Raw genomic sequence first — 12,284 nt, 5'->3', positions numbered from 1 at the left:
CTGTCAACTCTGTTGCCGACAGAAATCTACGGTCGGGATACGCCAGCGATCGCTATACAGGTGGGGGTGTACACAACAGCGCCATCTGTGGTCAGGTACTCCAGTACTTCTTGTCAACACCACCTCAATTTTTCCTCTGTCGTGCCTCCGGCTAGACCTACATGGATACGCTGTTGATTCTGAAGTTATTGTTCACGATTTGGTGATGTATTTGCTCTAGAGTTTAGCCTTCGCTATTCAGGAAGCTTTATCATTAGCTTAGCAAGTTTTTTGGAATTAATTTGATTTAATTTTGGTGACGAAGAGAGTATGAACTCTCTTTCACTTTTTAATGGCCGACCCTTCCCTTAGACGGAAGTGTTGGTGTCGAAGAGAGTATAGACTCTCTTTCTTAATTTTGCTTAACAAAGTTATAGATTTATTTTATATCTCTCCGCCTTTTATAGGCCTCTTCGATTAACTTCCTTTTATTATAAACTTATTAAAATTAATTTTTATGTTTTGTTTATATGCGACCTTTCCTAATAGTAGGCGGTCTTTTCTTGGAACCGAAGTTAATTAACATTGAGCCCGTCATTTCGTTTTTACCTGTTAACATTTTATGCTATTTTAATGTTTTTGAAAGATTTTCTTTGATAGTCTCGTACTGTTTTCAAAGTTGAACTAATGTTTTGTTTTTTCTCTGCAGTTGTTGACGTTCAGAACGTTCAACTTGCGCTCTATCGTTACGATAGAGAGAGAGTTCACGGTTTCACGTTGCAGTAAGAGTAAACCGATTCTAGAGTTTTGTTCATTCTTTCTTAGCTTAAATGGTTTTAATTCTAATAAAGGAACTTTTTATTTGGGAAATCTTTCAGTTTTTTTCCTTTAACAATAATATGTTTTAACGATATATATAATTGGGCTCATCTCTCAGGTTCTAAGTCAAAAGAGAGAGAGAGAGTGATAGAGACGGAGGGAGAGAGAGGAGGGTAAACGTTTCGTTCAAGCGGGTAACGTTGTTATCGTTTTTGCTCTTCTCCCTAGTCTCTTTCGGGGAAGAAGGTAAACGTTTCTAGAGTTTTATTCTTGTTCCCAGGCTTTATGCGGTGAGAGATTTTAAACGTAGTTTATTTGATCTAGTGTTTAGTCTCTTTTCCAGCCACTGAATTATTTATCTTTCATTATGTTTTTCTGTTACATTGTAATACTGTTTTCGCAATTACTAACTTTTAATGAAGGATAGAACTGCGTGTTTCAGGTACAAACCACTTAAAGTTTCGAGTTCAGTGAAATAAGTGCAAACAGAAAATCAAAAGTGATAAAGTGATAAGCGCAAAGTGTTACAGTGTTGCGTTCGAGGGTTCGTCTGTTCGTGCCAGTTGTTCGCCTAGTCTGGGACCTCTTACAAGCTCCCAAGCCCAGGGGAGAAGTAACGTCGAAGGACTTATGGGTTCATCAGGCCTTGATCGACGAACAGACGTTTCCCTCCGTGGTTTCGGGTGTAACCAACTCACGTAGCCGACGTGATCACCCCACCCACACAAAGACGAGAGAGCCCATTTATTCCTCGTCTGCGGAAGAGGTTTCTCGCAGAAACCATGGACCAAATCTTGCAGCTTTTAAGTGCAAGTCGGTCCCTTCCGCGCAAGTCCAACTCCTAGGTGTAGACATTAACACTGGGTCAGTTCGGACTTGCTGCAGTACGACAACTGCACACCTCCCAGAGAGGCAAGGTGGTACCGCAACAGGCAGTAACTCCGTCTGTTGCCGCACCAGCTGTTTTAGACCCTCAGTCTCAACGGACAGTAGCTCCGTTTGTTGTTGTCTTTCATAGACCCTAGTGGTCTATGCTGCAGACAATGCAGTCTCAGCTTGCGGTTTTGATGCAGGAGTTTCGGGCAGAGAAGGTTAGCACACCTCCTCCTGCAAGCGCTCCTCCACCTCTGCGCAGTCCACCCTGCCAGACGTATGATGTTGAGGCTCCTCCTGCCTCCATGCGTGAGCTGCCGCATTGGGAGTTGCCAGGTACCAGCGCTATGCAGCAACCTCCACTTTCCTTGAGGCAGGAGCCTCTTGCTATGCGGCAACCTCCTCAACCCTTGAGGCAGGAGCCTCATGCTTTGCAGCAACCTCCTCTACCCATGAGGCAGGAGCCTCATGCGTTGCGGCAACCTCCTCCATCCTTGAGGCAGCAGCCTCATGCGTTGCGGCAACCTCCACCATCCTTGAGGCAACAGCCTCATGCTATGCGGCAACCGCCTCAACTCTTGAGGCAAGAGCCTCTCTCTGCGCAGCTACCTCCTCAACCCTTGAAGCAGACGCAACTCTTGAGGCAGGAACCTCATGCTATGAGGAGCCTCATGCTATGCGGCATCCTCCTCAACCCATGAGGCAGGAGCCTCATGCTATGCGACATCCTCCTCAACCCATGAGGCAGGGACCTCATGCTATGAGGAGCCTCATGCTATGCGGCATCCTCCTCAACCCATGAGGCAGGAGCCTCATGCTATGCGGCAACCTCCTCTACCCATGAGGCGGGAGCCTCATGCTATGCGGCATCCTCCTCAACCCATGAGGCAGGAGCCTCATGCTATGCGGCATCCTCCTCAACCCATGAGGCAGGAGCCTCATGCTATGCGGCACCCTCCTCAAACCATGAGGCAGGAGCCTCATGCTATGCGGCAACCGGCTCTCCCATGAGGCAGGAGCCTCATACTATGCGGCATCCTCCTCAACGCATGCGGCATGAGCCTCATCCCTTGCAGCATGAGCCTCATCCCATGCAGCATGAGCCTCATACCATGCAGCATGAGCCTCATCCCATGCAGCATGAGCCTCATCCCATGCAGCATAAGCCGCACGCCATGCAACATGCTCTGCTTACCTTACAGCATGCTCTACATACAGCATGCTCTGCATTCAGCATGCTCTGCATACCTTACCGCATGCTCCTCAGTCACACATCTTTGGTTGTTGCCAACTCACAAGACTGTCAAGCAGTTTCATAACGTTGCCTTCTGGTCTGCTGCTTTTGCACCAGTGAAACCCTCACTGAGAGAACTTAGCTTTTCTCGGATATGGTTCCTGTAGATGAGAAAGTGCTATTCTCCCTCCTTCTGATATTCCCTTGAGGACTCTGTCATTTGGAGAGGAGCCTTTAGCTACTTAGCCTCCTATGGACTTTTATTTAAGCATAACATGCTTCCAGGGAGGGTAATGGTTCCACTTCAGTCGCTAACCCCGTCTGTTACCACACCTGCTCCTATAGACCTTGAGCTTTGTTGCAAGACATGCAGTCCAAGCTTAGTCCTTGTTAGAGGATTTTTTGTTTACGGAGTCAGTGTGTCACTTGGAACAACCTGATAAGGAGTTGTCTGTACGACCCAGACAGTCTAGACAGTTTCGGGTTGTCGCTGTACTTCCTCGCTTCCCCATGGTTGACAGTTCACAGACTGTGCAGCAGTACCATGATCTTGTGTCCGGCTCCGTCAGACGACTGGCTTTTAAGAGCTCCCACAAGTCGTCGCTGTCTGGAGATTCTCAGATGGACTATGGATCTGACCAAGGAACTGGGCCTCCTGGTCAATTTTGAGGAGTCCCAGCTCGTCCCATCCCAGACCATTGTCTACCTGGGTATGGATCATCAGAGTCGAGCTTTTCGGGCTTTTCCGTCGGCCCCAAGGATCTACCAAGCCCTAGAATGCATCCAGAGCATGCTGAGAAGGAACCGATGCTCAGTCAGGTAGTGGATGAGTCTAACAGGGACACTTTCATCGCTGGCCCTGTTCATCGAGTTAGGGAGACGCCACCTCCGCCCCCTTCAGTATCATCTAGCTGCTCACTGGAGAAAGGACATGACGCTAGAGACGGTCTCAGTTCCTGTTTCCGAAGAGAGGAGGTCTACTCTCACGTGGTGAAAGAACAGCTTTCTTCTCAAGGAAGTCTACCTTTGGCTGTTCAGAAACCCGACCGCCGTCTCTTCTCTGACGCATCAGACACGGGCTGGGGTGCGACTTTGGACGGACAGGAATGCTCGGGAACATGGAATCAGGAGCAAAGGACACTTCACATCAATTGCAAGGAGCTGTTGGCGGTTCATCTGGCCTTGATAAACTTCAAGTCCCTCCAGCTTAACAAGGTGGTGGAGGTGGACTCTGACAACACCACAGCCTTGGCTTACATCTCCAAGCAGGGAGGGACTCATTCGTGGAAGTTTTTCTAGATCGACAGAGTGGACCCTTCACAAGAATGTTTGCAGCAGACTTTGGGCCCTGTGGGGTCATCCAACCATAGATCTGTTCGCTACCTCGATAACCTAGAGGCTCCCGTTGTATTGTTCTCCGATTCCAGACCCAGCAGCAGTTCACGTGGATGCTTTTCTGCTGGATTGGTCCCATCTTGACCTGTATGCATTCCCGCCGTTCAAGATTGTCAACAGGGTACTTCAGAAGTTCGCCTCTCGCAAAGGGACACGGCTGACGTTGGTTGGCTCCGCTCTGGCCCGCGAGAGAATGGTTCATAGAGGTACTGCAATGGCTGGTCGACATTCCCAGGACTCTTCCTCTAGGAGTGGACCTTCTACGTCTACCTCACGTAAAGAAGGTACACCCAAACCTCCACGCTCTTCGTCTGACTGCCTTCAGACTTTCGAAAGACTCTCAAGAGCTAGGGGCTTTTCGAAGGAGGCAGCCAGAGCGATTGCCAGAGCAAGGAGGACATCCACTCTCAGAGTCTATCAGTCTAAAGGGGAAGTCTTCCGAAGCTGGTACAAGGCCAATGCAGTTTCCTCAACCAGTACCACTGTAACCCAGATTGCTGACTTCCTGTTACATCTAAGGAACGTAAGATCCCTTTCAGCTCCTACGATCAAGGGTTACAGAAGTATGTTGGCAGCGGTTTTCCGCCACAGAGGCTTGGATCTTTCCACCAACAAAGATCTACAGGACCTCCTTAGGTCTTTTGAGACCTCAAAGGAACGTCGGTTGTCCACTCCAGGCTGGAATCTAGACGTGGTCCTAAGGTTCCTTATGTCATCAAGATTTGAACCTCTCCAATCAGACTCTTTTAAGGACCTCACATTAAAAACTCTTTTCCTCGTGTGCTTGACAACAGCTAAAAGAGTAAGTGAGATCCACGCCTTCAGCAGGAATATAGTTTTCACATCTGAAACGGCTACATGTTCCTTGCAGCTCGGTTTTTTGCTAAAACGAGCTTCCTTCACGTCCTTGGCCTAAGTCGTTCGAGATCCCAAGCCTGTCCAACTTGGTGGGGAACGAACTGGAGAGAGTACTTTGCCCAGTTAGAGCTCTTAGGTACTATCTAAAAAGGTCATAACCTTTACGAGGACAATCAGAAGCCTTATGGTGTTCTATCAAGAAGCCTTCTCTTCCAAGGTCTAAGAACTCAGTTTCTTACTAATTCAGGCTCCTGATTAGGGAAGCATATTCTCATCTGAAGGAAGAAGACCTTGCTTTGCTGAAGGTAAGGACACATGAAGTGAGAGCTGTGGCTACTTTAGTGGCCTTCAAACAGAACCGTTCTCTGCAGTGTTATGGATGCAACCTATTGGAGAAGCAAGTCAGTGTTCGCATCATTCTATCTCAAAGATGTCCAGTCTCTTTACGAGAACTGCTACTCCCTGGGACCATTCGTAGCAACGAATGCAGTAGTAGGCGGGGGCTCAGCCACTACATTCCCATAATCCCATAACCTTTTTAACCTTTCTCTTGAATACTTGTTATGGGTTGTACGGTCGGCTAAGAAGCCTTCCACATCCTTGTTGATTTGGCGGGTGGTCAATTCTTTCTTGAGAAGCGCCGAGGTTAAAGGTTGTGATGAGGTCCTTTAGTATGGGTTGCAGCCCTTTATACTTCAGCACCTAAGAGTCGTTCAGCCTCCTAAGAGGACCGCTACGCTCAGTAAGGAAGACGTACTTAATAAAGGCAGAGTAATGGTTCAAGTCGTCTTCCTTACCAGGTACTTATTTATTTTATGTTATTTTTGAATAACTAATAAAATAAAATACGGGATACTTAGCTTCTTTGTTAACATGTATGCTGGTCTCCACCCACCACCCTGGGTGTGAATCAGCTACATGATTATCGGGTAAGATTAATATTGAAAAATGTTATTTTCATTAGTAAAATAAATTTTTGAATATACTTACCCGATAATCATGATTTAATTGACCCACCCTTCCTCCCCATAGAGAACCAGTGGACCGAGGAAAAAATTGAGGTGGTGTTGACAAGAAGTACTGGAGTACCTGACCACAGATGGCGCTGTTGTGTACACCCCCACCTGTATAGCGATCGCTGGCGTATCCCGACCGTAGATTTCTGTCGGCAACAGAGTTGACAGCTACATGATTATCGGGTAAGTATATTCAAAAATTTATTTTACTAATGAAAATAACATTTTATGACGTCATAATTTATAAATATGATATAAACACTTCCATTAGTATGTTTTTCTATGAAAGGTTACTAATCTCATGATAGATTTTGTTTGAAGCAAGGCAAAATTTACGGATTGTAAAATTTTAGTTTTTCTCAACCTCTTTTCCATTATCTTCAACTGTACTTTCGTAGTAATCTCACTATTTTTTTCCGAAACTCTTCCTGTATTGTATTTCTAGATGCTGCTCAGCTTTTCAGTGACTGATTCTCCAGCTACTTATAGTAAATTTCTTGTTATTCTTCATGGTTATGCAATTTTATCTTTTTTCTTCTCAAGGGATGTCCTAATCTCAGAAATTATCTTCTTTATTGTTTATTTATAATAAATTATCAAGATTTACCGTTAAATGAGAGACATTATTCACTGGTTTGGTGTTATTGTGCTGTTTGGTTTCCAAATACTTCCCTTTGAAAGGCTAGGACAGTCTTATCAGATTCCCTGTTACTGTGTAAATTTTCAGACAGCACCTCCCCAAGAAAAGGTGTTTCCTTTGTCAAAACCATTTTTTTCTATATCAAAATTTCTTCCCTCTGTGGAGTGTGACAAAATATAGAAAGAAATAATTTACTTGTATATTTGTTGGGAAAATAAGATTTAAATTAATACATATGAACATTTAAAAAAGTATAGATATGTTTATTTATCAAGTTTATTTGACTTACAGGTTTGCATTGCGTCCCCGTACAGTATCAGTTACATCACAGCATTCTCAACATTCAGAGGGTGTAGATGAAGGAGAAAGTATTGTGTTTCTTGGGGATAATCAGCCTGTCCTACTAAGCAAAACTAAAAACAAAGAAAGTAAACAGAGCAAAGGTATGTACAGCAGTCAGATTTTCTTCCTTTGTAGTGGTATTAATAGAAAGCTCAAGATAGTGACAACTGGTGAAGTCGAACCGATGCCCTTTGCATCAATAGACGTAGGAGGAAATGATGATGATAAATTAGAAAATAAGATGTTTATAAATAATTGCATGCCTATCTCTTTTAACTTGGTTGAGTCATTAGGTACAGTATTCTAAGGAACGTGTGGGGCATACAGCTAAATGTTAGTGTTGTACCACCTTATGAGACATCACATCATGGTAAGGGTTTAGTTCCTACCCATGACTTATCATGTCTTTAGCAGAATATGTATCACTTCCTCTCTTGAGATACCTATAACAAAAGAAGTTTTGATTAACTCTACTTAGCAAAATAGTTTATAGACATCAAGTTAAATCAGGTTTAAAAATTTTCAGACATTTACATTACATTCAGGAAAGTAAATTGTTTTTCAAAAGGCTATGAATTAGATATGGAGTTTCTGTCTTTTGAAGAACATTCAGATATTGGATAAATATTTTTTTAAATTTAGTGATCAAGCAAGCAAAGCAGTCAATTTTAGAGAATGGGATGTTTTTCATTCATAAAGAATTCAAGGAACAGAGGAATACTGTATTCAGAAAAAACTATTGAGGCAAATTATTTAGCAGATTCTGTCATAAGAATTATATATATACTGTCATTTAGTAGCCTGAAAGTCAGATTGGTTCTGCTGAAGCACAAAGTGTAAATGTTGTACTGCGTATGTGTATACCAGAAACAAAGTCCGACGTAGGAAAGGTAAACGACAAAAACAAATAGGCATTAGTTTGTGATGTTTCTCTGGCTCCGCTACTTCCAACCCTTCAGACTGTATTTTCCCATACTCGAAGTGGTTTAGACAAGTCGGGATGTTTTGAAATATTTCAAGTGTTTAGGTTATGCAGTATTACATTCATCTTCAGAACTAAGCCAAGTTTATTGTAAATGGGTAATATTGAAGGGTAATTATGGTTTCTGTAATGAGTAATCTAATGTTGATATTTATTAACAACTGTGATGGATGTGTAGAGGCACGAAAAGAGATAGGGTTGGAAATTATTTTATAAGGTAAACAGTAAAACTAATGAAAGTATTAAAGAATGTTCAGAAAAGAATGCTACAGTGATTTGGCTATGCAATGCAAAGAAATAACATTCATATTTATAAAAGGATCATGAACAGGGATATATAAGGTAGGATAAAGTAACCTTATATAACAATGGCAAGTGGGAGAAACAGTTGAGAGAGCCAGATACACAGATGGAAGAGTAGAGGGCTGATAGGAAAGTGTTTGAAGACAACCTTTCTTTCTTCTACCTTTTTCAGAGAACATTACCACTTATCCCCTTTTTCAAGGGATGTTTTCAACTGAGGCCATGAGTTTGAAAGCTCTGATAGGAAACAGAAACCTCATTTAGAAATGGGTAAGAGCTGAAAACTAAAAATCATTTTATTCAGAAATTTCCTTCAGTTTACCTGATATTCCAATTGTGTCCCATAATTTCAGTACATCAAATTTCTCCATTTAAATTTTAAGGTTTTTGACTTTTGGAGAATGTACGTAGTTACCATGTGGTTGCAGTTACTGGATTAAAGATACAGTAGCTCTTCCTGGATTGCATGATGGTTCTTTCGGGTCTTATTTGAACAGACCATACTAGAGTATATTTTTCTCTCACACTTACTGAGAAGACACAGGTTTGTCACATTCCCTAATAATAGCAAGTTCTGACGTTAGAATGTTTGTAACAGGTAAAACTTTTTGACTACTTATTATATTACGAATGAACAGTTTTGAATTACCGCTATCCTTCCATCCAGGTTGATGTGGTGGTCGGCAAAATAATTCTGTTGAGATTAATCAAGTAAAAAGAATCTATAGGTAAATTAATTACGGTACTTACCTTAAATTCATTGGTCTCCCATCTGCCTCCCCACTCATAGTGGTTTCTTTTTGTTGTGGTATTGCACACAATTAAAGAAATTATGATTAATATAAATGGCACTGGTTTCAGGTCCCTACAGTCTGGTGACTGCAGCATCAGAATTTGGCATTATACTGGTATTATTGAATAGTTAGATATAAATTGCTGTCTTATATTTTATTGTTGAGAATCTCACACTTCAAAGTAATGACAAATTATTTTATCATATGAATTTGATTAATAAATTTTGTTTTGGAAATTATGCTTTTGTCAGAATCTTCATTTCAAATTGAATTTTGAAAGAGTTGCAATATATTAGTTAAAATGTACTCTAAAAAAAAAAAAAGCAGTAAGATCGGCCATAAGAATAACCTAAAGGTTCATTATTGAGTTAAAATGTTTTATGAATATGAGAAAAGCAAATATTTGGTAAGAATTCAGTAAACAGAGAGAACTGTTTTTGTAATGTTTGTTTGATTTTATATAGTGTACTGTATTTTCATTGAATATTTTTAGCTAAAATTGTTATGCACCTTCAACACACTGGTCCAGTATGAATACAAGTAATATCATTCCTCTTATATTCCAGTATGAATAGTAGTAATGTTCTTCCTCTTACTAAACAGGAAAGGTAAAAAATAAACAGAATCAGGAAAACAAAGAGGACAAGCAAAATCTGCAAAAGGAACAGATGAATGAAGATGCATCCAAGGGCACCGTTGCTTTGAAGAGAGGCCAAAAAGGAAAGATGAAGAAAATGAAAAAATATCGTGACCAAGACGAAGAAGAAAGGGAAATGAGGATGCAGTTGTTGCAGGTGAGGGTGGTGAAAAAATATGGTTGCATTTTACTATCTAAGGGATAAGTAATACTTCATCTTAGAACTATTCATAAACATCTATTCTTTGGATTTTTCTTTGGTAAGTCATTGCTCGAAGTTCGCTTGGATTAGGTAATAGACCACAGTGAAAAGTGAAGATTGAAAAAAAAATTGGTGCACCAGGAAAATGACTCGTCACTAAACTGATGGCTGATTTTTCATGGTTGCCCAACAACCTAAATAACTGTATTGTAATATAAATTATCCATCCATCTTCCCTCTACCCTCTCATTACATTTAATTTATCCTTTAATTTCCCTCTACCCTGTGTTTACATTAGATTTTGATTTATTATCCCTTTAATTATTTTCATTCCTGTCAAAGTTTTTGTATAACAATTTTCAACTTATTTAAGTTTTCAATCAATTAATTGCTTCCTGATATGTAATAGGTCAAGAACAATATTCACACAGGTTGACTGATCATTTCAGTCTAGTTTATTCTTTATATCATTCCTTGGAAAGTTACTTAGGTTATTAAGGGTTACAACGGGATGTGCTCCTGCATCACGGTAAATCTATTTTCGTAGTGTTGGATTTCATGTATGGTACATGACACTGCATGCAAATACATACATTATATTATGTATAGGAAAATTTTAATTACCTCACATGTGTAGTATAAGGCAACTGCTAAATATGAAACCATCTGTGTAAGACTATAGGCTAGTGTTTGGTAATGTAAAGATGCTACTGTTACAAGATTTATTTAACTTAATTTATGCTTAGAAATTAAAATAAATGACATAAAACTGATTTTAATCTATATTATATTTTCTCCATATATGACATCAATTCCAATGAACCAACCAATGCATTTACACTTGATTTTAATATCATATTAAAGTTTAGAGGTGTTTCATCCTTGTTACTGATGCATGATAATTTTAGTCTACCTTCATGGTGCTTGATTACAAAGCTTAGGAAATTATTGAAATTTTCTTGCCATTCTTTAGGTAAATTTTGTGCAATTTAGTTTACCATTTCATAAACTGAAAAGGGTATACAGTAATGTAATAATATATCAGTCATATTCTACTTCATGTCCTTTGTAACAACTATGGCAATTGGTTACCATATTGTATGAAAGTTGAAATACAAGCAAAACAGATTTAATTATTTGAATCGGTTGTTCATTGACGTATATATGCTGTACTTGAAAAGTACCTATTAAATCATTCAAATGACACGTACACTCATCTATTTTGTTGGATTAAAACTGACTGTCTTTTAAATTCCTTATTCCTGATCTTAATATTAATCTCTGGCACCACTATTCAGTTATTTCTTTATTCATGTTGCATAAGATTTTTCATAATTCAGATCATCCATTGTATTTAGATCTTCCCAGACTGTACCATCCTGTACTAGGTACGGTATGTAGTTAAGTCATGCTTTGCTACCAATATTTAACATTACAGTACTCTACTCATTTTTTAATGTAAATTGTTAGACTAATTTAGTTCATTACTGGATTTTTGTAAAATAAAGTTTCATGTATGATATAATAACCTTTAATTTGTTGTAGATAAATGTTTATAAAAAGATTACTTATTTATGCCAAAAATGTGAGAACAATCTTAGACCACATGATTTGTTAACTTACTTTATATCACCATAACTGTATTAGTCTGTATCATCTGACTATTGCTTTTAATTTTTATATGATCTTTTTCAAGTGATAGCTATTTTGTTTAATAAAATTTACTTGAATGTGAATGTTTATACTTTTGAACATTTAGTTTCTGATGGAGAGCTTTACAAGAATTTTTTGTATTTCTATATTCGAGGATCAATTTGCATATTCCCATTGCTTAGCTAGTACATTATATTACTACAAGACTTTTATTTGTATTTTTCACAGTCTGCAGGCACCAGTAAAGATAACAAGAAAGGTAGTAAGAGTGGCAAGAAAAGCACGGATAGTGAACCAAGAGGGAAACAGCAGTCCAATGCTAAAGGCAACATCCAAAAACCAACCACTCAGCCTAAAACAGATACTACGGATTTAGATACTCCACAGATTAAGCAGGAAGCTGATAAAGATGAGGAAGAAGAGGAAGAAACTGAAAAGGTAATAATCTAGTGAGGTTTCTTAGTTTCCTAATTTACCTCAGAAAGTTATTGGATTTTTTACTGCTACCAACCTTTGCTTTTAAATGCACTATCTCCTCCAAGACCTCCCCATCTTTC

At 39.9% G+C, this 12,284-nt stretch overlaps 1 protein-coding gene across 1 annotated transcript in view; it reads left to right on the top strand.

Moving 5' to 3' along the window:
• Positions 1 to 12,284, top strand: part of LOC137625828 (ribosome quality control complex subunit NEMF-like) — a 162,861-nt gene that overhangs the window by 123,219 nt on the left and 27,358 nt on the right. Inside the window, exons 16-18 of the mRNA XM_068356715.1 lie at positions 7,106 to 7,257; positions 9,839 to 10,029; positions 11,956 to 12,165. Coding sequence (XP_068212816.1) covers positions 7,106 to 7,257; positions 9,839 to 10,029; positions 11,956 to 12,165 — 553 coding nt within the window. The remainder of the gene's footprint in view (positions 1 to 7,105; positions 7,258 to 9,838; positions 10,030 to 11,955; positions 12,166 to 12,284) is intronic.

The sequence above is a fragment of the Palaemon carinicauda genome, chromosome 33 (assembly GCF_036898095.1).
Source record: "Palaemon carinicauda isolate YSFRI2023 chromosome 33, ASM3689809v2, whole genome shotgun sequence".
Taxonomy (NCBI): Eukaryota; Metazoa; Arthropoda; class Malacostraca; order Decapoda; family Palaemonidae; genus Palaemon; species Palaemon carinicauda.
The sequence above is the reverse complement of the archived record's forward strand: the minus strand, read 5'-3'. Positions and strand labels throughout refer to the sequence as shown.